This window comes from Macrobrachium nipponense, chromosome 10, assembly GCF_015104395.2.
Source record: "Macrobrachium nipponense isolate FS-2020 chromosome 10, ASM1510439v2, whole genome shotgun sequence".
Taxonomy (NCBI): Eukaryota; Metazoa; Arthropoda; class Malacostraca; order Decapoda; family Palaemonidae; genus Macrobrachium; species Macrobrachium nipponense.
This window is the reverse complement of record NC_087204.1, coordinates 88,515,742-88,543,124: the sequence shown is the minus strand read 5'-3', so window position 1 is coordinate 88,543,124 and position 27,383 is coordinate 88,515,742. Positions and strand designations below refer to the sequence as shown.

The 27,383-nt window shown below is 46.0% G+C and overlaps 1 protein-coding gene across 4 annotated transcripts in view; it reads left to right on the top strand.

Moving 5' to 3' along the window:
- LOC135223747 (myoneurin-like) overlaps positions 1-27,383 on the top strand; it is a 132,403-nt gene that overhangs the window by 9,495 nt on the left and 95,525 nt on the right. For all 4 annotated transcript variants that reach the window (XM_064262501.1, XM_064262502.1, XM_064262504.1 and 1 more), the window contains exons 3-4: positions 332-892; positions 1,068-1,316. In XM_064262501.1, the coding sequence (XP_064118571.1) occupies positions 332-892; positions 1,068-1,316 (810 nt within the window). The remainder of the gene's footprint in view (positions 1-331; positions 893-1,067; positions 1,317-27,383) is intronic.

Genomic DNA, 27,383 nt, shown 5'->3' with positions numbered 1-27,383 from the left:
TGCATAGTAACAGTTTTTTTTATTGCTCTGTGTCACATTAATGAATTTGGAGTTATCTAAAGCTAAAGAGTTGAACTTTTTATCATTAAATGTTTAGAAATGCCCAATAATGAAGGAATATAAGGAACATTTTAAAGTCTATTGGTATGCTATGCAAATTATTTTGAGATAATGTGTAGTATCTGGACATTTTTGGTTCCGACATGACATTTGATAGTATGTACTATACAGGGAGATTATTTTCTTAAAACTATTTTTTAGGATCTTTATGCCAAAAAATGTTTTTGTTTCCTTAAAAGTATATATACATAGTATATATTTTTTTTTACAGGAGTTGTACAGTGATGTAACAATTGCTTGTAGTGGCAGATTCTTTCCAGTTCATAAATTGGTGCTTTCGGTGTGTAGTGAATACTTTGAAGACATTTTTAAACAAACCACGTGCAAACATCCAATTGTTGTCTTAAAAGATATTTTGCATGATGATATGGAGGCACTCTTGAACTATATGTATGCTGGAGAAGCCAATGTTGCCCAGAATGATTTAGCCAGATTAATAAAAGCAGCAGAGTGTCTTAGAATCAAAGGGCTAGCTGTTCCTGATGAAGCACCAGTTGTAAATGAAGGTAAAAGGTGCCACAGTGATGTGAGTGATGGAGCTCCTCACACAAAAAGGAGACGGGAGGAGAACAGTGCACAGTTGCCAAAGAATGCAAATCATAATCGCATGGACAGCATAACCAATACTCAGAATCCTCTAGAATTCACACACAAAGTAAGCTCAGAAGTACAACATACAGATCTGCATAATATACTTCCAGCAGAATACAGTAGACTTAGTGAAGTTTCTGCTTCTTTACAAGAAGTTAATGGAACATCAAATGTAACTGAGGTTAGTAAAACCTGTTAATACTAGTTTAGGATTATTTAATTGGAATTTTCTATTTGCCGATTCATTATTTTATGCTTAACAATAGAGTGGTGTTTTCTTGAAATGCTTATTGCCGTATGAAAAATCATTAAAATGAATCCTTTCAGTTTCCCAAAGTAATTTCACTATATTTCAGGCTGTTTTAGATAAGCAGCCTTTGATAAAAGAAGAAGTACCTGAGCCAAAGGTTGAACAAGAAGATGAAATAACGCATGTGACAGAAACAGAAGGGAGTCCTACATTTTCTTCAAGTTCTTGTGACAAACGACAACAAGAAGTTAGTGTTGACTTATTTGACCCGCAACTTTTGTCAGCATCACATCCTCAGAATGTTGTTCAAGATATATTGGTTCAGGGGATTGCGGGTCCCTCTACTGTTGCAGTTGTGAGTAATATATTTTAATTTTTAGATTATGAAGTAGTTTTTTAAATAGAGTAATTTTTTTCTTGAAATATTGATAGTTACTGGTAGAATAGGCATATGAGTTATGGAAAACATTTACAGACACTTTATTTATTGATGTCCAGTTGAATCAGAGTCAGGGATGTTCAATTGTTCAGTTGCAAATCAAACCATTGTAGTGCCTGTGCCATTTTTCATGTTTTAATCTAGCTAATTCCAGAATTCAGACATTTTTTCCATAAAATTTGGGATTCTTATTTTTTCATTTGAATTTATCATTATGACATTTTATTTTAAACATAATATTTAAAGTTCACCTCACCCATCTCACTTGTTGCCATTTCTAAATGTCACCATCCACCCATTAAAGAAATTCTTTTTCTCATTTCTGATTATGTTCTTCCTTTTTCATGGTCTTCTTAGACAAACCTCTTTTTGTTACTGTTCACCAGTTTTTGAGAAATGAAATTTTCATTCACTAGATTTTTCTTTAGGTGCTTTATACTTAATGAAATATTTTCATTACTGTGAGGTTTTGGCATCAGTTTTTTTGTTACTATTTACATTTTACATTTAGTCTATTGGCTCAACAAATTTTGCAGTTAACTGTAGAATTTTCTGTCTCTTCCCAGTGTTAGGATGAGTTAGCATGATGGATTCATTCATATTGCACTTTTGGATTGGGGTTGAATTATTTTGCATGATTATTATTATTGTAGGCAGTCTCCAGTTATCGGGGGGGGAAGGTTTGGATTCTGTTCCAGGGGGATTGCCGAAAAGCGAAAACCGTCATTAACCGAAACTCTGTGATTTATGCCGCCACCATGGCACTTATGGGGTCTCTGTTAGGTAGGTTATGGCGCCATTACTCTATTATTGGTGCTTCATGGCACTTTATGGCATCAATAACCGGAACTCGGCACGTCGTGGCATCATAAATCGCCGATTTGTTCATGAAACTTACCTGTCAGATATATATATAGCTGTATTTTTCCGAATCCGACAGAAATTTAAACACTTACGACACACGCAGTGGGAGTCAGGTGGTTTAGTACCATTCCCAAAGCCGCTGGGAGGCGGGTATCAGGAATCATTCCCATTTTCTATTCATAATTTTTCTGTCGCCGGTGCTGGAAACACCTGTTTGCAGCACCTCCGTCCAGATTTTGGAAACTTACTAGCTACTTGAGTATCCCTTTTGGTTTTTCTTTGGTATCTGAATTGGATCGGTGGCTTGGCACACGTTGACTTTGGTTTGAATTGATTTGGGTATTGAATTTTCTTTGATCAAGATGTCAGGGTCTAGTTCTACTAGCGCTAGATTTTGTTCGATGGCTGAATGTAGAGGTAGGCTACTGAAAGCTTCAGTAGACCCACATTCTGTTTGTAAAGTGTGCAGGGGGAATGAATGTACGTTTGAAAGTCGTTGTAAGGAGTGTGAAAGACTAACAGAGTCGGAATGGAAGGCGTATGAAACCTATCTTAAGAAACTTGAACGAGATAGGTTAAGGAGGTCTTCCTCCAGGAGTGTTTCAGGTAGGCAAGATTTAAATTATTCTCCTGCTAACCCTCCTTCTGTAGATTATGCTCCTACCCCTGTAGTGTTGCCTCCGGCCCCTGAGACAGTGTCGGTAGAAGGTAATACGTTATCGCTAATTCTTGAATCGATTCGTAACTTAGAATCAAAAGTGTTAGCTCTGGAGAGCAAAAGTGAAGAAAAGTGCAGTGAAAGTGCCCCTGTGTAGTGGAGGTGCGTCAGATCGGCCTCATTTCGCCTCTAGACCTAGACCTCTGCTTGACTCCCAGATTACGGGGAGAGAGCATGTCGAAAAGTCGAAGGAGGGTTACGAGGAACCCCCACCGATCTGGCGTGCCTTCGGCAGCTTCTGACGAACATACCCAGACTGCCAAGGAGCGTGCGCGTGCACGTCTTCTCAAGGAGTGCTTTTCTTCTTCTGAAGCTTCCTCCCCGCGCAAGGGGTGGAGCTCTCATACCGCATCACGTCCGCTGAAAAGGACGGCTCGCGTTCGGGACGCTTCACGTCCAAGTTGTTCTCCGGAACTTTGCTCGTCGCCTGATAGTGCGTTTGCTGCTTTTCCTCCGCAGAAGAAGCGTAAGGATTCGTCGAGGCGGAGTCTTCCCTAGATGTTTCTTCTTCGAGCGCCGCAGTCGCTCTAAGGTGCGTGAAAGCGGCGGTTCCTGGGAAAGTTAGCAAGAAGGCGTCCCCCTCGCCGCTCTCCTGCTCACAGGGATCAGCCCCTCCCCAGAAAAGAGGCTTCACCTACAAGCAAGATTCTTCAGTCTCTTCAGCAGCAACTTCGAGATGTTTTTCCTTCGAGAAAGACTGCTCCACGTCGCCGTAAGGATGACAACCTTCCTGTGAAGAGGTCGAGGCGTTCTCCCTCTCCCTCTCCTCGCTCGTCTCTCTCTCCGGTTGAGTCTCCCTCTAGAGTTAGTCCTGCTCCCCAGCAACTTTCTAGAGGAGGCGAGAAATTCGTTTCTCGCTCTCGTGAAGCGGTTGTTTCCGCTGATACGAAACTTGTGGATAAGAAGCGAGTTTCCTTAGATGCAGAACGCGCTTCTGCGAAAGTCAAACGCGCTTTAGTGGACGCCGAACGTGACTCGGTGCAAGTTTCGCGAGCGCCAGTGGACGCTCAGCGAGTGTTAGTGGACGCTCGGCGCGCACCAGTGGACGCTCGGCGCGCACCAGTGGACGCTCGGCGCGCATCAGTGGACGCTCGGCGAGCATCAGTGGACGCTCGGCGCGCACCTGTGGACACTCAGCGCGCACAAGTGGACGCCAGGTGTACACCTGTGGAGTTTGATTGAGCGCTTCTGTCGGCGCCAGTAGATTGGCTTCGGACGCAAAACGCGCGCATACGGACGTCAGTTTTCCTCTTCCGCAAGCACAGGCGGAGGCGGGAACTCTTCCTGTTCGCCGTTCTTTCTCTTTTGAGAAAGCTCGGGACTCTTCTTTACTTCCTCCGACTTCTCCAGTGTCTGAAGAGGAAGTTAGTGACGCTTTCGTCGAAAGGGACGAAGAACAGCAGTTGGCTCCAGTTTCGACGGACTACAAGGTTTTGACTCGTTTACTTCAGTCAGTCTTTGCAGACACCTTCCAACCTGAAGCTCCACGTACTCCTCCCTCTCAGTTTTCGTCTTCCAAAGCTGCTAAGATCTCGGGATTTGTGAGATGAAGAAGTCGCTTTCTACGAAGCAAGCTTTTAGAAAGGTCCATGATTGGATGGAAAAGAGGAAAGCTTCAGGCAAGACTTCTTTCGCTTTACCACCTTCAAGACTTGGTGGCAAAGCTGGTATGTGGTATGAGACGGGAGAAAAACGTCGGAGTTAAGCTTCCAGCCTCAGCTCAAGGAGACTTTGGTAGCATTGTAGACGCCACCAGAAGATCTTTTTTGTCTTCCTCGAAGGTCTCGTGGACACATAGCGAGTTAGACTTTCACCTTAAAGGCCTCTTCAGGACACTAGAGGTCTTTAATTTTTCTTGACTGGTGCCTGGGGTATTGGATGCCAGGTCCAGGAGTTCTGATTCCATCACTCTGGGGGAGCTGTCCAGTGTATTGTCTTGCATGGACAAGGCCGTCAGGGATGGTTCTGAGGAATTGGCTGCTCATTTCAGCACGGGACTGCTTAAGAAAAGAGCACTTTTTTGCAATTTCACTGCAAAGTCGGTCTCTCCAGCGCAAAAAAGCGGATCTTCTTTTCGCGCCTTTCTCAGAACATCTCTTCCCCCAGTCTATGGTAAAGGACATAGCAGCCAGTCTCCAGGAGAAAGCAACTCAAGACCTTCTGGCTCAGTCTTCTAGGAAGCCTGCTACTTCTTCGGCTTCTGGGTCCTCTGCTTTGAAGAAGTCGAAGCCCTTTCGACCCGCTTCTTCCTCGAAGCCAGCCCCTCGAGGAAGAGGCTCTTTTCAGAGGCAAGACTCCCGCTCCTTCCAAGAGCAAGAAGTGAGAGGGAAGTCCTTCAGACACCGGTAGGAGCCAGACTTCTACATTTCGCGGAAGCTTGGGAAGAGAGAGGTGCCGACGCTTGGTCTCTGGACATCGTCAAGAAGGGTACAGAATTCCTTTCCTGTCGTTACCCCCGCTGTCTTCGACACCAAGGGATTTGTCTCCGTCGTATCAGGGAGAAAAACAGACAGTGCTTCACGATCTATTAGATCAAATGATCGAGAAGCAGGCAGTGGAACAAGTCTTCGACCGGAGTTCTCCGGGGTTCTACAACCGTCTGTTCCTAGTGCCGAAGCAGTCAGGGGGGTGGCGCGCCCCTTCTGGATGTCAGCAGTCTGAATCGCTTCGTTACCAAGCAGAAGTTCAAGATGGAGACACCTCAATCCGTGCTTGCAGCTTTAAGACCGGGGGATTGGATGGTCTCGTTAGACCTTCAGGACGCATACTTTCACGTCCCCATCCATCCCCGTTCAAGGAAATACCTGCGGTTTGTCCTGAAAGGGAAGATTTTCCAATTCAGGGCACTCTGCTTCGGTCTCAGCACGGCGCCGATGGTGTTCACCGTTCTTATGAAGAACGTTGCGAGGTGGCTCCATCTTGCGGATATAAAGGATCTCTCTCTACCTAGAACGACTGGCTTATTCGAGCCTCATCGCCAGACAGGTGTCTGAAGGACCTGCACACGACTCTGTCGTTAGCGAAGTCCCTGGGACTTCTGGTGGAATCTCGAGAAGTCGCATCTGACTCCTTCTCAATCCTTAGTCTATCTGGGGATTCAGATGGACTCAGTGGCTTTTCGGGCTTTTCCGTCCCAGGGGCGACAACTTCAATGCCTGGACAAAGTGTCGGCCTTTCTGGGGAAGGAAACATGCTCGGTGAGGGAATGGATGAGTCTGCTGGGGACCATTTCCTCACTGGAGAAGTTTGTTTCTCTGGGAAGGTTGCACCTCCGACCACTTCAGTTCTTCCTCTCAAGCAATTGGTCACGCAAAACAGGATCTTAGAAGAGGTCTTGCGTTTGACGGAAGAAGTGAAAAAGCACCTCAAATGGTGGTTGGATCCAAAGAAGCTTGCGGAAGGTCTTTCGCTCAAGCTTCGGAACCCGACCTAGTGTTGTTCTCCGACGCGTCCTCCACCGGTTGGGGAGCAACACTGGGAGGGAGAGAAGTGTCAGGCACCTGGAGAGGGGAACAGGTGTCCTGGCACATCAATCTAAAAGAACTCTCAGCGGTTTACCTCGCTCTGAGGTTCTTCGAGGAGGAAGTCTCCAGCAAAGTGGTTCAGATAAACTCGGACAACACCACAGCCTTGGCATACCTCAGGAAACAGGGGGAACTCACTCTCATTCTCTGTTCGTCATCGCGAGGAATATCCTGATGTGGGCGAAGGCGCAAAACGTCACGATTCTGACAAGGTTTGTGTCAGGCGTGGAAAACGTGCGAGCGGACCTTCTCAGTCGGCAAGGACAGCTTCTGCCGACGGAATGGACCCTTTCATCAGGAAGTATGCCAGGCGCTATGGAAGCTGTGGGGACGTCCTCATGTGGACGTTTTCGCAACTTCCCGAACGAAGAGACTTCCGCTGATTTGCTCCCCAGTTCTGGACCCGGGAGCAGTGGCAGTAGACGCCTACTGTGGAATTGGTCGGGACTAGACGTTTACGCTTTTCCCCCATTCAAAATACTCGGGGAAGTAATGAGGAAGTTCGCTGCATCAGAAGGAGCGAGAATGACCCTCATCGCCCCCTTCTGGCCAGCGGCCGACTGGTTCACGGAGGTGATGTCCTTCCTAATAGACTTTCCGAGGACTCTGCCCCTAAGGAAAGATCTACTCAGACAGCCCCACTTCGAGAGGTACCACAAAAACCTCCCCGCTCTGAGTCTGACTGCGTTCAGACTATCAAGAAGTTGGCCAGAGCGAGGGGTTTTTCAAGACCTGTGGCAACGGCGATTGCCAACGCAAGGAGGCCCTCCTCAGTCGCAGTTTACCAATCAAAGTGGGCTGTCTTTAGAAGTTGGTGCAGAAGGAAGGGCATTTCCTCCACCTCAACCTCTGTGAGCCAGATAGCAGATTTCCTTCTTCATCTTAGAAAGAAGCGAAACTAGCCGTTCCCACGATTAAAGGCTACAGAAGCGTGCTTTCTGTGGTTCTTCAGACATAGAGGACTCGACTTAGCGAATGATAAAGACATTCATGATCTCATTAGATCATTTGAGACTGTGAAAGTTCTCCAACCTAAGGTACCATCGTGGAACTTAGACGTGGTACTGAAGTTCCTCATGTCGAGTCAATTTGAACCGCTCCATTTAGCCTCGCTTAGGAATCTTACTAAGAAGACTATTTTCCTAACCGCTTCTTGGGCGACGGGCGAGAAAGGGAGGGTTAGCGAAATTCAAGTCATAAGCAAGCATATTGGGTTCAAGGATCATAGTGCAGTTTGTTCCTTAAGTCCTACGTTCTTGGCAAAGAACGAGAACCCTTCCCAACCCTTGGCCGAGAACGTTCGAGATCAAGGGTTGTCGGAGCTAGTGGGACTGAAGCTGAGAGAGTCCTGTGTCCTGTCAGGGCTCTCAAGTTTTATTTGCAGAGAACTAGAGCATGCAGAGGTTCTTCGGAGAACTTGTGGTGCTCTGTGAAAAAACCAGATCTTCCGATGTCGAAGAATGCACTGGCGTTCTTCTTAAGAAGTACGGTTAAGGAAGCCCATGAAAAGTGTGGTGAAAGTGACATGGAGCTTCTGAAAGTGAAAGCCCACGAGTTGAGGGCTATTTGCTACTTCGGTGGCTTTTCACAAGAATATGGCAATCAAAGACATTTTGAGCGCCACTTATTGGCGAAGCAATTCGGTGTTCGCTTCACACTACCTGCGGGAAGGTGAAAGCAACATACGAAAATTGTTACTCGCTAGGACCATACGTCGCTGCAGACACTGTTTTGGGGGCAGGAGGTAGCGCTCATCCTATCCTTTAATGGTTTAGGGGAGTTTTTAACTTGTGTTATGGTTGTGGGGTTGACCGCCTGCGGCGGATCTCCCTTCCATTAGCTTAGTCTATGTGGGATACTTTTGGTAGGCTACGCCAGGTGGTTTGGTTTTTACTTCGTTGCCCTCATTTGTATGGTCTATGGTCTAGTCACGTCGTGGTCTCGCCCCTGTTGACAGATCATCTGGAGTGCACCAGCTATATAGGTCTCTACCTCGCTGGCAACTCTAGTAGCACAAGCAGACTTACGCGGCAGTAACCTCGAAGTCAGCTATGCTAACAGGTAAGGAATCAAGATATCAATTATCTGCATATATATGTTTCCTAAAATCTTCTATTCTGTCTACTCCCACCACCAAAGGTGGGATTCAGCTATATATATATCTGACAGGTAAGTTTCATGAACAAAATGATATTGTAATGATACAATTAAGTTTGTTCATACTTACCTGGCAGATATATATAATCAAGTACCCACCCACCTCCCCTCAGGAGACAGTGGAAATAAAAAATTATGAATAGAAAATGGGAAATGATTCCTGATACCCGCCTCCCAGCGGCGGAATGGGTACTAACCACCTGACTCCCACTGCGTGTGTCGTAAGTGTTTAAATTTCTGTCGGATTCGGAAAAATACAGCTATATATATATCTGCCAGGTAAGTATGAACAAACTTAATTGTATCATTACAATATCATATTTATGCGCTAGACAAGCACCATAAAACTGGATCGCCGATAACCTGGGACTGCCTGTATGTATAGTATTTACATTTGGATGTGTCTCATCATCCATTTTTGCATTGACCTAACCCAAAGTGCATATTTTCTGCTCTCAGTAAAGGAAGGATGTTCAGTAACTTTTTCTTCCTTTGGCCAAGACTCCTATTTGATTTTGTTTTGTCTTGCAACTGTATTAGTATTATTATTAATATTATATTATTCAGAAGATGAACCCTATTCATATGGAACAAGCCTATAGGGGTCATTGACTTGAAATTTGAGCTTCCAAAGAATATGGTGCCCATTAGGAAGTAAATGAAAGAGATTTCACTTATTAAAAAGAAAAAAATAAATCAATAAGTAGAGAAAATTGTATTAAAAGGCAATGAGAGTAGCATTAAGGTAGTAATGAATTGCATCTTCCCATTAACTTTTGAAGTTCCAATTGCAAGACATCCTCAGGGAGGCTACTCCATTGTCTAACGGTTTGGGGAATAAAGGATTTTTGGAATTGAGAAGTTTGATAGCGAGGCTTATTCACTGCATTCCTCTTGGCAGGAACATGGGATCGCTATTAGAATACAACTTATGAAAAATTGACAAACAAGAGACCATCTGTCAATGGTCCAAGCCATAACTACTAATTATTTGGAAGGAATCTCACATACTGTTAAAGTTAGCTTATATCTCCGCGCAGATTAGGAGAGTCGGCATTCAAACAAAAAACCGAATGACTGCCTGGATGACTTGTCTAGTTCACCTGTTCTCCACCAAGTGTGTTTTTAAGTGTTTTAGCTCTTGTCAGAGTTCTTGCTGTCATTACGCTTAGGTGATTGTTGGTGTTCTGTGAAGAGTGGCTGTTTTGCACCTTTTTATGGTATTGTCATTTCTTCATTTTTTGTGTGAGCAGGATGTTGGAATTTGAGGCAGGTCAACATTCGTTTTGTACCAGCTGCTGGGGTACAGAGTGTGATCTTGAAACTAGATGTGAGGAATGTAGGGGATTGGTCTGAGGACTTTATACTTGAATATGTTAGATATAGGAAACAAGGTAAGCTGATAGATTACGAAAGCAGTTACTAGTTAGGTCAGGTCTTAAACCTGTCAGTTCTTCCCTACCTAGTGTCCCTTCATCTGCAGCTATCCCTACTCAGGCAGGGCATTTTGGTATTGCTAGTATTGAGACTTCCTTTGTAGCTCCACCTTCTGCTCCCCATTCGGTTCAGGAAAAGTGTATTGAGAAGTTAGAACTTAACGTTAACCTTATTTTAAGTTCAAGTTAAACTGAATTCGTGACAAGGAACGTTCTGAATCCCTCCATAACGTGTGCTCTTTTTCACGTTCCCCTGTTAAAAGTAAGGTGTTGGTGGCCTTGCCTGTTGGTAGCCGGAGTGTTGGACTGCCCTGCGATAGTGGACTGCTCTGCGACAGTCTGACTTTGTAAAAGATTAAGCTGCCAGGAAACCTGGTTGGTTCTCACGGCGATCGGGTTTTGTGCTCTCCAGTACCTGCTTTTCCCTTTTCACGATCTGAATCTTGTTTAATGCATTAGCCTAAGGACCCTTTTGCTGAACATAATCTTCGCTACGTACATGGGTTCTGCCATCATTGGCACCTAGTTTGAGGTTGTTAGCACACAGCTAGATTGATAATATACATTTTATCAAGGTAGTGTCTGTAGTGAGTTGTACCTATTCTGATGTTCCGTCAACTTAGTTGAAGGGTTAACCAATCTCATATTTTGCACATTCTAAATGATTGTCTGCTAGCTTATTCCTCTTTCTCCATCAAAATGCACTTATTTGCTCTTTGCATGCTTTTTCTTCATCTATTGGCAAATCTCTTACTTCTGCCTCGATTAATGTTTCTCTTTCCAAATCTACAATGTTTATGATGTCTTCCATTGTTTCAAAGCTAGTTATTATTCTAGCTTCATAACTTTCTAACGTGTCATATGGGAATGCTTTCAAGTTATGTTGAATTGCTTTCGGACAAGGCGGAAGAATTATTGTAACTCCTCTCCTGCCCACCTCCCAACCTTACCCATTTTCTTTTGCACCTCATTTTCTCCCTCAACTGACTTGTGTGGACACAGCTGAGTCACTTAAGACTGCCTCCCTTCCATCGAGTCGTGGATGCGATACAATACTCGGCTGCTGTCACCAAATGTCGTTTCCTGTCGCCAGGTGTTCCTCCCAATTGGTAGCTTTCTCCTCCTGTCACCCTCTGGCAGAAAAATAGTTTGAATTGGAGAAACTCCTTTGGTTTGATCAGTGTACGTTGCAACATTACACTTTGCTGTATCCTCATTTAGTTGAGGAAAGAGGCCACATAGGGAATTTCTCACTTGTCTTAGAGTATTTCAGCGCCCTTTAAGAATTTGGAGAAGAAATTCTAAGCATTCTCCTTCAATTAGAGCACATTTTGTAACTTTCCTTGTACTTGGTCGCACAAAGCTCCCTTTAGGTCTGCTGTGGCTTGTCTTCTAGTTTTTTATGAAGTCGTGGAGAGCCAGAGACAGCCTCTTGTGACAGGTGCTTATTGGCGCTTAAACTGTCTTCAGTTGGAGATTCAGTTTCTTTTCTTTTCCATGGAAAGATGAACTCGAGAGTGGCAGGTGCTTTGGACATGCTGAATGGAATCTCAGTCTAGCTTGTTTGTATCATATACTCATGATGTTATCTCTTCTCTGTGTCAGCTTAGAGAGGTGGAGGCGCCAACCTAGGGAGTTTGTGAAGTCAGCTTTAAAGTTTTTTGGCTCCAGTGAGCATTTAGCAAGGAAGAGATTTAGTTTTAACTCATTTCTGATGCTGCAGATCAATGTTCTCATGCTTATTACTAACTTCGTTTGGAAGAAGTGAGAACACTTTTGCTTCTGTCTGCTTATATGGCTCAGGTTAAGGCAATAAGGGAGAATATATTGGTACAGCCTTGTTTTATACCTTTCGGCGATAAGTTCACCCCTCAGGTTCTGGTAGATAGACATTTGCAAGCCTCCTGGCATGCTTGGAGAGACTTGGGAGCCGTACCTTACATGGTGGAGGCAGTGAAGGGGAATTATGATTCTTTTTTTATTGGTTGCACTCCACTAAGTTAATCTCCTATAGCTGTTCCTTTGTCATCTTCAGCAGAAATTTATCTCTCCTTGGTAGTAGGTTGTATATAGAGAGAATGAATGGATCAGGCAGTAATTCACCGGGATTTTACCTCTTGGTTTTCCTAGCTCTATAAGCAATTGGAGATAGGCAGTCATTGAGACTGAAAATAACATGGAGTGTCTGTCCTCATACTTTTTAGTTTTCTAGTATGGTTTTAGTGACTTTGCAAAAAACTATCAGTTTTGTCAGGGAATATGTTGCCTATAGGTGGATGGTGTCAATTTTTAGGAGGAAGAATCTTTTCTACTGAATACTGTCAACAGTATTCAAAAAGCCAAGGCCCTGTTGCTTCACCTGGCTCAGTTTCTCTGCATTTTGATTTTTAATTCTCTCTAAATCATTTTTATCTAGTGATGTGGGGAGGATACTTAAAATTTGCAGGCTTGTCTGTCAAAGATGAATAGGCTCTTGTGTCATGAAGAATTTTAGCCCTGAAGGAAGCTTCCTAAATGGTAAGGGCTTTCTGTATTAGGAAACATGGCCTCACTGGGGATGTTATCAGATAATCAAGCTCAATTAATGTATAGTCTCGGCATAAACGATTACGACCTACAACAAACATTCATTAATTTGTAAGTATGTAAGCCCTACGTTCAGGTTTTGGTTTTTCTCTTTGTTGTGCAACAGAGTCTGAAGAGTTTGAACTAGTGTTATTACACTTGCATACAACAGAATGGTCACTGCTACACCTGGTAGAACTTACCAGATGTGAGGGCAATGGAAAGACCGTTAAAGATGCCTAGCAGGTTTATCCCTTGTCAGAAATAAAGTCACTGTGGAAAGTTTGCTGCTTTGAGTGAAATGAACAACATAATATTGGTTTGATAATTCATTCTATGGGAGGACGTGTTTTTGGCAATTGGGGATTCAGAAAGAACAAAACTACCTAAGGAATGGCTGTTATATACATCTGTAAGTTTGGCAGTTGTTGTGGGATTTGAGGTGCTCTCATTTAGACTTGTTATCATGCAGGTGAACATGAACAACCAGATGATTACTGCTCCTTTGATGACCCTCAGGCTTGGGCAGTGGATGAGTATCTTTAAATTTGGCATGATTCATACTCGTAGGCCTTCCCCTTGTATCTACTAAGAAAGTACTAATGAGCAATTTCAAGTTCAAGAATTGCTTAGTGGGTCCTATAGAGCCCTTGTAGCCTCAGAGCAAATGATTTTCTGAATTTCTAGCGCACTCAGTAGATGTCTCTCTTATTCTTCCATCAAGAGGAAATAAACTCAGACTACAGAATTCCATGCACTTCCACTAATTTCTGCATCTTATACTTAACTGCTTGGAGGTGCTAAACTGCTTGGAGGTGCTAGAATGTCTCCTCCCAATAAGGGGATTTTCAGGGTATCATAGGATCTATCCTTAAGTGGAAAACAACTGAGGCCTTATGTCAGAAACAGTGGTCAGTGTATTAATGAGGGTGCCATTCTAGAGAAATATTCAGCACCTGGAAACTTGTAGACATCATTGTTTTTCTGTTTTTGTTTAGATATAGTGTTGACTTTTTCACTGTGTACTTTCAAGGTTATCATTCCATACTTTTCCTCGGTATTGCATAATGTGCTTTTAGATCTCACCGAGGATCAGCACTGTAAAGTGTTGAGACTGAAGCCTCTTCAGCTCAATATCAGTCTCTCTCAGAAGTTTAGATGCAGGTCTATACTACTTTAATTGTAGATTCTTTTGACCCTCTGGAATGAGTTCAATCAAATTATTTACTATGAAAGCTTTTGAAGTAGTTTTCTCCACAAGGCTGCTCTTCACTGCACATGATGTGGGCCGTGCTCACTGAATGGAATCCAACTTCTGGTGGTATAGTCTTGCCACCGGGACGAGAGCTCCCTGGTGTGGCGTTTAAAGATCTGCCCTGTTGCCAATTTTACAAAAACAACAACTGACCCATGTGTGACAGACCTTTGAATGTCTGTGAGACAAACCCCGAGGCTATAATTATAAGATTATGGGGGCTTTTCATTTCCAGGTACTTTAATCTCCTTCCTATTTGGCCCTGCTCTCGATCTTTCTCTCTTCTACATCTTACAGCAGTCCGAGCGAAAGCTTTTTTATGGGATAATATAGGCCCTCCATCTGCCTTTTCCTCTAGAAAATACCTATTTATTTTGTATATGATTGCCTTTTCTCAGCTGTGAAGTTGATGTCTATCCATGGCTGGGTGATGACTAGGAATAACTTGTAAGTCGGTGTCAAAGTCACTCCATACTCTAGTCAGGCCAAAACTGCCATATTATTCAAGCAATATTTAGACATTGTTTCCTATCTATTATTTTCATACAATCAACTTACCTGTCAGATATATACATAGCTAAGACTCCGTCGTCCCCGACAGAAATTCAAATTTCGCGGCACACGCTGCAGGTAGGTCAGGTGATCTACCGTCCTGCCCTGGGTGGCAGGATTAGGAACCATTCCCGTTTTCTATTCATATTTTTTCTGTCGCTTGGAATGTAAACAACGTTTGCAGTTCCTCCTGACTTGATTTTTGGATTTCATCGCCATAGATCTTCTGGGCTATCTTTTGCAGGGAAGTACTGGATCTTTGGTTCGGCATACGCATATTAATTTGTTTTAATAACTTTGGCTTCGAAAATTTCGAAGAATTGTTGGCTTCAAAAATTTCGAAGAATTGTTTACGTGTAACTACCGAACTTTTCGGTAGACACTCACATAGTTTGCAAGAAGGAAAATTTTAATATTGATTCATAATAACGTGTAGTAAATGTTAGAATTGATTGAGCTAACTTCCTTCTTGAGGAAGTAAGGAAAGAATAGTTACGCTTCCTTTAGAAGTTTATATAGCTCTCGTACTAACGAGCAGTTAGAGCATTAACAATACTAGTAGTGTGGTATCCTCATCTCCTTCTTACTTCACAGAATCTTCAAATTCATATTGCAATTTGAAGACAAAGGAATGTAGCTCAAAATACGAGCTATTGAAAGGTAAGAAGTGATTTTAGTGTTAGTGCAGTGGAGGGTGCGTTCTGATCGGCTCTGTTTCGCTCCCAGGCCTAGACCTCTTCCAAGCTCACATACCCAGAGGAGAAGGAAAGTCGAAAGCCTTACGGAGGTTATGGAGAATCCCCACCGATCAGGCGTCCCCTCGGCAAGATCTGTAGAACGTCCCAGACTGCCAAGTTCGCCATTGGAAAGGCGTCCTAATTAGTAGAGGGTGCGTTCGATCGGCTCTGTCTCGCTCTCAGGCCTAGACCTCTTCCAAACTCACAAGCCCAGAGGAGAAGGAAAGTCGAAAGCCTTACGGAGGTTATGGAGAATCCCCACCGATCGGGCGTTCCCTCGGCAGGATCTGTAAAACGTCCCAGACTGCCAGGGATAGCCATTGGAAAGGCATCCTTTAAAAAGTGCGTCTCTTCTTCCGTTTCTTCATCTTACATCCGAAAAGACGAAGAATGTACATGTTTGGAGTTCGGACGATCTGGCTCGTTCTCTGAATAAGAGAACACTGACTCACTGAGCGAGAGGCTGAGAGCCAGCCAGCAAGCTAGCGCGAGCCACGTTCCAACAGCCAGCAGCGAGCCGCGTTCCAACAGACTAGCGCGAGCCGCGTTCCAACAGACTAGCGCGAGCCTCGTTCATACAGATAAACCGCGAGCCGCGTTTCCAGCCAACTGAGCTGCGAGCCACGTTCCAGAACTTTTTTCTTGGCGCAAGGCGCCTTCAAAGAGAAAACAGACGGCTTAACTGAGGAGCCTTATAGTAGAGTGGCAATCAGAAGGATGCTTCCATTGAACGTTTACTGGCAAGAGGCTCGTATAACAAAACTAGAGGCGCTCGGATCTATTAGGGCGCACGGGACCTTTCACGCAAGCGGAACGTTCCAGGAGCGAGTCTCCTTTCTAGCGTGCGGAACATTCCAGGCGCGCGGAACTATCCAGACGCCAGGCGCTAGGCCCAAGGATCCAGACGCCAGGCGCTAGGCGCAAGGATCCAGACGCCAGGCGCTAGGCGCAAGGATCCAGACGCCAGGCGTCAGAAGATTCCAAAATCTTCATTTGAGAGAGAAGGTCAGTCGCGAGACTTCCTCTTGAGTTTTTTTTTTTTTTTTTAACTTGAGCAACTTTCCCCTGGCAAATGTGCAAGATGTCGCACAGGCGGCCGTTGCTTTTGTCAGAAGGATTCTGATACTAAGAGAAGCCCCTTTTTCATTATTCAGAAGACTCCTGTGTTAGGCAGTTCCTCTCATGCGGACTCTCTCCTTCATCCATGCTCTTCCTCGTTTTTGAGGAGGCAAGAGCTTTTGGGAGTTTTTCTTAATAAGAATCTCATCGACGTTTGGGTATGATGGCGGATAGGAAATATCTACTTCCTTCCGTAAACCCTAGTGATGAACAGGAATTCTGTCTCTTCCGCGATTTATGAGGAAATCACGAAGATTTAAAGAGTTCCTGGATTAACTTCGTTCCTTAAGGATATATATACTCTTTCTATCGTTCTATTAACGAAAAGAACGAAGATAGTAGAAGGTAGTAGAGTTTCTGCTGTATGAGAATACGATACGGTCAAATCATAAATACATACTGTAGTTACTTCTTTTCTGTGCAACTCAATTACCAGTATCCTTCTACGACTTTCCTAGGAAGGACTACGCTTAAAGGGATTGTTAAGACAACACCTACTTAGCTTCTAGATTTATCGAAGCTTGTTTCTTAAATATGCCTTTAATAAAAGAACTTCCTGAAGTTCGATATAATTTTATAAATTCCTTTATTAAATGGAGTAGCTGGCAACTCTGGAAGAGTAAGCGGGGACTGCTTTCGCTGAGAGCCTGAGACCAACGCAGTACGCCTACACCAGTTACTGTCAGTACCATGTAGGTGTCAGTCATGAGCGGTCGGGTGTATCTCTCTCTCTCCTGCGGGATGGAATAACTATCCGTATCTCTCCCCTACAATCGCGGTCTTAACCTCGGATTGAGGGGATAGTTAAGCTAACATAAATAAAATATTGTATGCCTTTTGCTAAGAAGCTTTCAATAAGAGAGATAGTACAACCTTTCAATGCTGTTTACCGTAGGTAACATTATTAAAGGATTCTATCGCGCAGAACATTATTATATGTAATGCTCTCAGGCTTACGAAGCATAGCTTATTCGAGTACCTGCTCAGAAGAAGATGGATGAGTCGGATGGGAAACATTCTCTTTGGGGCAGAACTTGTTTTGCTCTGAATGGACCTATACTACGTATAAAGCTTTTTCCTACTAAGAACGGAATTAACATGTGAAATGATGTCGGGTACCATAAAGGCACAGGTGTTCTGGCACATAACATAAAAAGAATTAGAAGGAAGCGCCAGTCTGGCGCAATGCGCCAGAAGTGCCAACCTGGCGCAATGCTCCAGAAGCACCAGCCTGGCGCAAAATTTGCGCCAGAAGCGCCAGCCTGGCGCAAATTTGCGCCAGAAGCGCCAGCCTGGCGCAGTGAGCCAAGAGCACCATCCAAGATTTTCTTGTTTTAGCGAGTTATTAACCTAAGAGTCCAGTAGCCTCTCGGACACCAAGCTCGGTAACGGCAAGATTCGTTCCTGATTTCGTTACCCATTTAATCACTTATGCCAATTCCACGACTCTCTCATATCGCAAAGAGCAGTCGAGAATCTCTTTTTTTTTTTCGCTCCTATTCGCGTTAACAAAGAGATCCTTCTCGATCGACGATAATAACTGTTAACATGTTTAACATTTATTGGAAAGAGTTGTGAGAACCTGCGGAAAGTCTTCTTCATAGATCTCTCAGTAAGGTAAAGAAGAGAACATTCCTATAGACTGCTTCCTTTTCCTACTTCTCCCTCGATTGAAGATGACGTGGGAGAAGCTTCAAGGAAGATTATCTTGGCAGTACAAGAGCAACTGGCCTCTTTGGTGGGAGTGTTAGCGCCTCGTAGGAAGGACGTTGCGCTTCCAATCAAGAAGTCTCGTCCTCTCTCCCCTGCGAAGCGAGAGGCGTCATGCAGACGTGAAGCTTCCAAACATATCGCAGATGCTTCGGTTTCGAGAGCGAGATCGGGAGAATCTTACGGAAGACACGTAACGCCAGAGAGACGTGAGACGTGAGACGTTGTCTAGGCATGAAGCGTCATTTAAAGCTGCTTTTAGACGCGAGGCTCCAACCAAAATTTTGGCTCCAGTTAGGACGCCTTTTGAGAGCGAAGCGTCTTCCAGGCGCGAGGCGTCATCCAGACGTCAGCAGCCCACACAAGCGGGAGGCGTCAGCCAGGACGCTTGGCGGACTAGAAAGCGTCATCCAAGCGGGAAGCGTCATCCATTTATGGAGAGAAGCCTGGGCTGTTGGCGCCTTCCAGGACTATTAAAGCGGGGAAGAGGAAGGAATATCATTCCCTTAGCCCCTCTCCTATTAGCAGTTTGTCTCCTCCAGAGGAAAGACGTACTGAATTAGCAGCGGAGACTCATCTAGACCCCGAGTTAGAAGTAAACTCGGAGGAGGAGTATCAAGGAAGAGAAGGACTGTCGAACTATAAAGTTTTGACAGCCTTGCTTCTAGAGGAGCATGGAGACGACTTGACTCCTGCCTCTCCTCCTTCTCCGCGCTCTCTTTTTCTCGAGTGCAAAGACGAAGAAATCTTCGTCTTTTCTTAGAATGAAGCCCGCCATTTCGATGAAGAGGGCTCTTCAGTCTTTAGACTCTTGGATGAAGTCGAAGAAGGAGTTAGTTAGAACGGTCTTCTGCATGCCTCCAGCGAGACTAGCTGGTAAAAGAGGCATTTGGTATCAGACGGGAGAGAATATGGGTATTGCTCTTCCGTCTACGTCAGAAGCGGACTTTTCGACCTTAGTTGACGCTTCACGTAGACAAGGTTTGAACTCTGCCCGTATAACTTGGGGCATTTTCAGAACTGGATCATCTCCTCAAGGACTCTTTCATGTATTGGAAGTTTCAACTTCTTAGATTGGTCCCTTGGGGTGATGTCCAGAAAGCCCATGATTCTGAAGGACTCGAACCAGAAGTCCTTCTGTGTATTTTGTCTTGTATAGACAAAGCGGTTCAGGATGGCTCGGTTGAGATCTCCTCTTTATTTGGAGGCAGGTCTCCTAAAAAGAGGACAGTATATAGTGCCTTTTTAACCAAAGCGGTCTCCCACGCTCAGAGGGCAGCGCTTCTGTACTCGCCTTTGTCTGACTTTTTGTTCCCTTCTCAGTTAGTGAAGGACATTTCTCGTTCATTAACTGAGAAGGCGACTCAAGACCTTCTGACGCAGTCAGCAAGGAAGAAGAACCTGCAGACCCCAAGCCCCAACACTGTCATTGTCTGATGAGGAGAAAGACCGGGCCTACAACCTGACACGATGTGCTAGATGCGAACATATAGGACAGATAAGAGTGTCCGATGTGGGACATTGCCAGACATCCTCGAGACTCTACCAAGCTCGAAGCTCCGGCAAGTGGGGAGGAGCCAACCAGGCGCGAGGCGCCAGGCAGGCGCGAGGTACCAGCCAGCCGCGAAGCTCCAGGCAGGCGCAAGGCGCCAGCCAGGCGCGAGGTGCCAGGCAAGGCACAAAGCGCCAACCGGGCGCGAGACGCCAGCCAGGCGCAAGCCAGGCTCTAGGCGCGAATCTCCAGCTAAGGCGCGAGGCGTCAACCAGATGCGAGGCGCCAGTCAAGCGAAAGGTACCAGACAAGCGCTAGGCGCCAACCAAGAGCGAAGCACCAGCCAGGCGCGAGGTTCCGGCCAGGCTTCAGGCTTCAGTTGGGAGAGATCCATTTCAAGAAAGCCCTGGTCTTCTTTGAAACATGGAGATCTCCTAAGCACTTCATAAGTGACTTGATTCCTTCAAACAGCTGAGAATTAAAAGCGCAGGAAGTGCGCGCTTTTGCAAATTCTTGTTCTTTACATAACAATATGTCATATAAGACATATTAGCTGTGTTGTACGGTAGAGGCAACTCTGTGTTGACTTCTCATTACACAAAGGATGTCAAGTTAACCTACGAGAGATCCTTCTCTTTTGGTTTATACGTTTCTGCGGATACGTTACTGGGATAAGGAGCCGACACTGATCCTTAACTTTGAGTTAAAGTTTTTTTAACTTAGTGAAATTATTGGGGTTTTTGAAAGGAGTGTGGGGATAACTCTTTTCAATTTGAGCGCGAACCCTCGTGTTAGGATCAGGTGATCGGGATCGGTGTTGCGCTCCTTCGTAAGGTGTATTGTCATAGAAGTGGTCCAGTACCCATTGACAAAGTCCTTTCAGGCTCTGCCGAGTAAGCGGTTCATACCCCATCGGCAGACCCACAAGAACTCTTAGCCATAGATCACATATCTCGCTAAAGTCTTGAGGTGATGCAGACTACCGGGCAACAGCCATGAAGTCTACCACCTATCAGATAGGAACCAAGGTTATTTATACCTACAACATATGTTGTTTACCTGTCTATTCCATGTTAGCTGTCTCTTACCCTCCACCAAAGGGTGTCAATCAGCTATGTATATATCTGACAGGTAAGTTGATTGTATGAAAATGATATTGTTATAATACAATAAAGTTTCATACATACTTACCTGGCAGATATATACGATTAATGGCCCACCCAGCCTCCCCGCAGGAGACAGGTGGAAGAGAAAAAATATGAATAGAAAACGGGAATGGTTCCTAATCCTGCCACCCAGGGCAGGACGGTAGATCACCTGACCTACCTGCAGCGTGTGCCGCGAAATTTGAATTTCTGTCGGGGACGACGGAGTCTTAGCTATGTATATATCTGCCATGTAAGTATGTATGAAACTTTATTGTATCATAACAATATCATTTTGTCAGAGAGAGAGAGAGAGAGATCTGTCTGTAAACGATTGTTTATTTTCTCACTCGTCAAACTTACTGTATTATGCTTTATTTCATATTTCCTTGCTCACCAATTTATTCTATACCTATGATATTAATAAATCAAGATATTTGTAGAAAGGAGAACTGCCCCCAGACATGTACAGTGACCACCGAAAGTGCCCCCTGGAGATACTCCAAGCAGCATATCCATGGATTTAAACGCACATGGAACTGTATGAAATTGTGGCAACAGCACAAAAATGAGATGCCATGTTGATAGAAAATCTGGCTCTGTTTCTTGTTATTGCATAAAAAAAACTTTATCAATTGTGAACCTATGTAATTGATTTAGAATTCTGTGTAACGGAAAAGATAATATTTGACATCTTTAATGGAAGAAATGGTTTTATGTCTGTTGTTGTTATAAATTTGGCAGAGATGCGGAGATTAAACACATGTGGGAGGACCCAAACAGCCCCGCCAGAGAGCTCTGGTCATTTTGGAAATACTATACGTAGTAAGATCCAGAAAGGATTCTGGATCAGATAAGAATGTTTTTGAGTTTAATGCAAGAATCAGCTAACTTTTAACACTAAATAAGATTCATCCCAAATAATATGTATAAATTTTCATAATAAGATTTATTATTTGGATACTTACCTACTGTTAAAGTAGACCCCACCCAGTCTCTCCACAACTGATGGGCTATCAAGGAAAATTCTGATGAGCTAAAACATTCGAAACATACCTGGTGGAGAACAGGTGTACTAGACAGTCATCTGGGCAGCCATTAATTTTTTGTTTGAATGCTGACTCACCTAATTGGAGAGAAATACACATAAGCTAACTTTAACAGTGTGTAAGTATCCAAATAATAAATTTGTTCCGGTATGTAATACAAACCATCGGTCCTTTAACAATAGGAAGTAGCTAGCGGCAGCTGGAACGGTCGTAAGCTTCGAACAAGGGGAGAATGATAGTTAACTGCTTGTCCGACAGCGCGACTGGGAGGTAAACAAATCACTTTTGCTTTCGGCCGTGTGTGTGAAGGACGTGTTCGTCATCGCTCTCTGCCCGCTTCATCGTTGTATGCTTTGTTTATATTGTGTTTTCTACTAATGGTTTGTTTGACTTGAAAATGAAACTGTAAGTACACTGTTTTCATTTTCATTACTTAATTATGAGCCAACATGGAGCTATCGCCGTAGATGCGGCGATTTCCGCTCTTTTCATGAAATTGATACCCTTGAATTATGTCTCGGTGCCGAGGGCGGGCGTGCTCGCGCCGAGTAATGTATTTTGGGTGAAAGTGTGTAATTGAAAAATGTAAGTACTCTTTTCATTATATTTTTTGCCCTCCTGCGTTCGTTGCCGAGAGCGTGATTGCGCTCGGCACGAGCCTCTTATTTTGTATGAATAGAATGCAATGAAAGTGGATTCGCAGTTGCAGTATTCTTTTCATTTTCATTTATTTAATTGCATCAATTTTAATTTTGGATCAATTTCCGCTCTTACCCGGGAATTGATCCTTACGATTTATTTTCTGTGAAAGTGAAATCGCAAGTGCAGTATTCTGTTTCATTTTCATATATATTTTATGATAGCATCATATTATTATGGATCAAGTTTCCGCTCTTACCCGGGAATTGATCTTTTCCCCTTTAAGTTCTATGAAGTGAATCGCAAGTGCAGTATTCTGTTTCATTTTCATATTACTTTCACCTGCGGTGCGGGGGTAGGGGAAGCGAAGGTCTGCCAGGAAGTCGTCGGAAAGCTCTCCCGCGACTCCCTTGGTATCCGATTCTTCGTCTTCTTTCCTGCCCCCCGCTCAGCTTCCTCGTTGTATTTTGTATTTGGGGTCTTCCTTGCGTTTGGGGTGGGGCATGTCTCCCCCCCGTGCGTGAGGGAACCCCTCTTACTAATCTGTCTGTGCTACCGCAGGTGCTACATCCGTGGGAGATGACCTTGGACAGGTATGGACCACTGCGGCGGCAGGGCGTGCCTAGCATCCACGGGCTGCTGCAGCGTCTAGTGAGGTCTGGGGCGGTCTCCACTACTACCTCCACGGCTGCTTATGCTGCTCCCCCCCGCCTGGTCTACACTCCCCATGCTGTGTCGGTGACGCCGTCTGCCGCTACTAGGGCCGGTCGCCGCCGTACCGATGGGGGGTATGCCGCCGCCACCTGTGTTCTTCGTGTTGCCTGCCCCAGACTTCCGCTGTTCCAGCAGCTCGCCCCTGGACCGGCCGCCAGTACCCAGGTTCCCGCTGGCTGCCGATGATTCTACGAGGCAATATCTGGGCCTGCCGTACCTGCCGCTGATGTGATTCCCGCTGCTGGCTGGGCTGTCCCTTCTGGGTCTACCGCTGCTGCTGTTCCTGCCGCTCCTGAGCTGGTTGCTGTACCTGTCGCTCCTCGTTCCTGCGCCTGTCCATGCTGGTCCTGCCCACAGTGTATCTTCCCTAGTCCCAGGTCCTTCCGGACAGGTGCAGTCGGGCTGTGTTGCTTCGGCAATAGCCCCGGCTCTGGCCTGGATGGAGGACCTGACGACTGTCCTGCGTGAGCTGACGAGGAAGAGGAAGAAGAAGAGGAAGGTGTCATCTTCGTCTTCATCGTCTGCTGCTGCCTCTTCCCCTTCAACTTCTAAGGCCCATAAGCCGAAGAAGAAGAAGGCTGCCTTCCCCCCTAAGAAGTCTCCTTCGGGAACTTCTAAGGGCCCGTCCCACCCCGGTGGGATGGGGGGTCCTTCTGCTGGTCCTCCTGCTCCTTCGGGAGCGGGGCCCGTCTCCCCTTCCGTAAGGAAGAGATAGACGGGGACCAGAGGATACCGGTTTAGCACAATGGTACTTCCTCGCCTGGTGCTAGCGGCGATGCCGCTACGCCAGGTTCCGGCTCGGTCTCTCATTCGCGAGAGATCCCGAGTGTACGCTCTCCCCTCGGAGACCGTGCAGCCAAACCCCCCCCGTTCGCGCCAGAGTCTCTCGGCGCCAAGACCGCGGCATGGAGCAGAAGGCTGGGGAGAGCCCCCCCGCGCTCAGGTGACTCTCGCCAGGCCAGCGCCCGCTCCTTTTTTTTTTGCAGCGACCAGCTGGTAACCCGGTTTCCCCCCTAAGAAGGCTCCTTTGGGAACTTCTAAGGGCTCATTCCACCCCGTGGGAGGGGGGGGGGGTTTTTTTCTTCTCGCCGTCCTCCTGCTCTTTAGGGAACAGGGTCTGTCTCCCCTTTCCGCAAGGAAGAAGAAGACGGGGACCAGGACGTACCGACTACCACCGGTACTCCTCGCCTGGTGTTTGCGGCGCTGCCGCTACGCCAGGTTCCTTCCGGTCAGTCTCTCGTTCGCGAGAAGTTCCGAGTATACGATCTCCCGCGGGAGAGCGTATAGCCAAATTTTGGCGCCAGAGTTCGCTCGGCGCCAGGGACGTGGCATGGAGCAGAAGCTGGTGAGAGCCGCTCATGTGACTCGCCAGGCCAGCGGCCGCTCTCGCAGCGACCAGCTGGTAACCCTGGTAGACGTGACTGTCTGACCAGCCACGGGCTGAGGCTGGGAAGAGGTTCCCCCCCTCCCGATCGTTAGTGCCAGCCTCGGCTGGTACCAGCGGTATGACGCGCCGTGAGTACACGCACCGGTCTCACCGTGACAGTGGTCTCTGCAGGACTCCTGACCGCCGCTCCCACAGGGACCGGACGGATAGGGGGACCAGCAGCAGCTCCTCTGCACACGAGATCGGGGCCGCTGTTCTCAGTCCAGCCGTTTCCCTTGGAAACGCTCGACTAGGCCTGCAAGTTGGCGATCGCCTGCAGCCCTCCAAGCCCGCTGGTTCTGCCAGCGAGCGAAAGAGGAGCGTCATGTCTTCCTCTCCCGTGCCTGCATCTTCCTCGATTTGCACCAGGAAGAGCGAGGCACAGTGGGGTGATCATGAGGGGCATGCCCCGCACGATCCCGTCACGACGCCGTAAGTACCAGGTACGATCTTCGGACCGACCAGGACGTACGTGCAAGTGGCAGGAGGAATCCGAGAGGGGTCTATCGCAGTTCCTCCTCCTTAAGGGGGAGGTTCTCGGAATGCTCTTGTTCGAGGGGCTTGACGGTCCTACTCTGGAAGATGCTATGACTTCCGAGATCCAGAGGAACTTTGTCGAGGTTATGGCGCTGATTCGTCAGCGCAACGACCTCGGGGAAGGATCGCCACTCCCACCAGCAGAGCCCACGTCTCGGCTCGAGTCGTTTTGGGGCCCGAGAGGGAATCCAAAGCGACGGTGGGTCTGCCGCAATCGGAGCTTGCCGATTCTGTCTTGAACCAGAGTCTCTCGTCTCCGGATAAGAAGGCTCTCTCAGATCTGGCCGGTCGAACAAGCTACTTCCACCTCCTCTACTGCGACAGCGGCGTTTCTACGTGTCTTCGGACACTGTATTTAAATACCCCTTCGGTCCTCCTGAGAGGTTTCGACCTCGATGAGGACTGGAATGAGTCGGAGGACGGTATTGGCTCTCTCCTGTCAGGTGTCGATCAGCCCCACCCAGACGACGTTCACAGTGGCGGCAGACCCTTACCTACAGGGCGAGTTCGTAACCCTCCTTGGGAAAACGTTTTCTCCTGACGATACGTTTTCCCAGACTATGAGAGGCCATCGCCGCAAGGCGAGGGCTGTTCCTACTCTTTTCCAACTGCTAGTTCCACTGGGAAGGCGAGAGAGTATCCAATTCCTCCCCCATTCCCTCTTTCCTTACGGCTACGAGGGAAATGGGAGGGATCCTACAGAGATTTCTCTGTAGGATCCCACGTTGGGGACTGCGCTACCGGGGGGACCTTCGGGTCCTACCTGACGTAAGCCCCAGTCGTTGAGGAGGGATCCTGCCCCATCCTTGATTTCTACTGGAATCGAGAGGACCACCAGCCGATATCGTTTGACGAATTCGGTGGGGGTTTCGCAGAGTGCTTAGAATTCTATGGAATTTCTAGCGCATTCAGTGTTTTTGAGTTTTTTACGATCTCCAAACACTTAGGCGAGACCACGGTCCAAAGTGAGCGAGACGAGAATCCCCGATAATTGTTACACGATAATCGGGAACCTCGCCTATGCTCGAATTCCTGGAATTTCTAGCATTGGGAAGAAGACTGCTGCTGAAAGAAGAGTATCTCACAGTAGGCGACCAACCTGGAATAGAGAAGAACGGACGGGAACATCCAGTTTGGCTTGAACTATCGTCTTCGTTATTCTGTTCACCATTGAAGCTTTCCTTCGAGGAAGACTTCTCCTTCACTCTCTTTGATAGAGATCGGAGGTGGTCGATCTCCAATCCTTATTTTGTTTTCTTGAAGGAAAAGAATTTAGGATGGAGATCGTTGTTCAGAATCCTACAAATATACTACGTATATTAACCTCACGACATGATTCTGCTAAGCAGTTGAATTGTCCGAGGGGTAGGCGCATATCCTAGTTACTCTACGGATTGCGACTTAGACGAGGAGTATTCTAATTGAACTGCAACTCGGGGTTGCCTGCAACCTCCCAGGAGTTTCCAGTTTCAATTTTATATACTTATGGTTTTGTCACGACAACACCATTTCAGCTTTTGTATTTACCGAAATTCGATTCGCCTAAATATAATTGCTCGAGCATATCTTTTTATGCTCGGTGGTTCTAGCCGAACGCATTCCTTCGTGGAAAGGATTTCTTGGCAACTCAGGATGACGAGTCAGCGACAGCTACTGCGTATTGAATTGCCCGAGGCAATTCAGTACCAGCTGCCGCTTTGAGATGCACGGTTGGTTACGTCTTTCTCCCCTGCTTTGATTGAATACCAACCGTATCTCTGCCCAACAATCACGGACTTAAGTCTCTGATTAACGGGGATTCTTGCATACATGAATGACCATCTACTGCTGTGACGCTCGAATTCATCGCCTTCAGTATTGCGAGAATTTACAACAGAGATATCTCTTCGACTTTCGTCTTTCTGTTTACCGCACGGTAACAGAATTCTGTAATAGTCTCTTGCTACATCGCACTGCGATAATGCAAATGATTTTTGCGGAATTTGAGTTTGTCCTCAAAATATCTCGTATTCGTAGGTGTGCAATTGTTCATTGTTCACCCCGGATTAGCAGATGTATTGAAAGACATCGCCTACTCCCACACCTGCCAGCTCTACTTCCAAACGTTCAGCCCATGAGAAGCAGTTCTTCAGGCGGCTCTCCCCTGTGTTTTCATTACTGAAGAACGCCCCGCTTTCATTGCAACTACGACTTCTCACCGGACAGCAATGAAATAGCGGTTAGCGTTTTCAGTCATTTGTAAGCACAGGTTCAGAATCTTGAGATTCCTTCTCTCGATTCAGCTGGAGGACGTAGGTTGCATTCATTGCCTACCTTCGTCCTCAACGTCACATAGTGTTGTTTC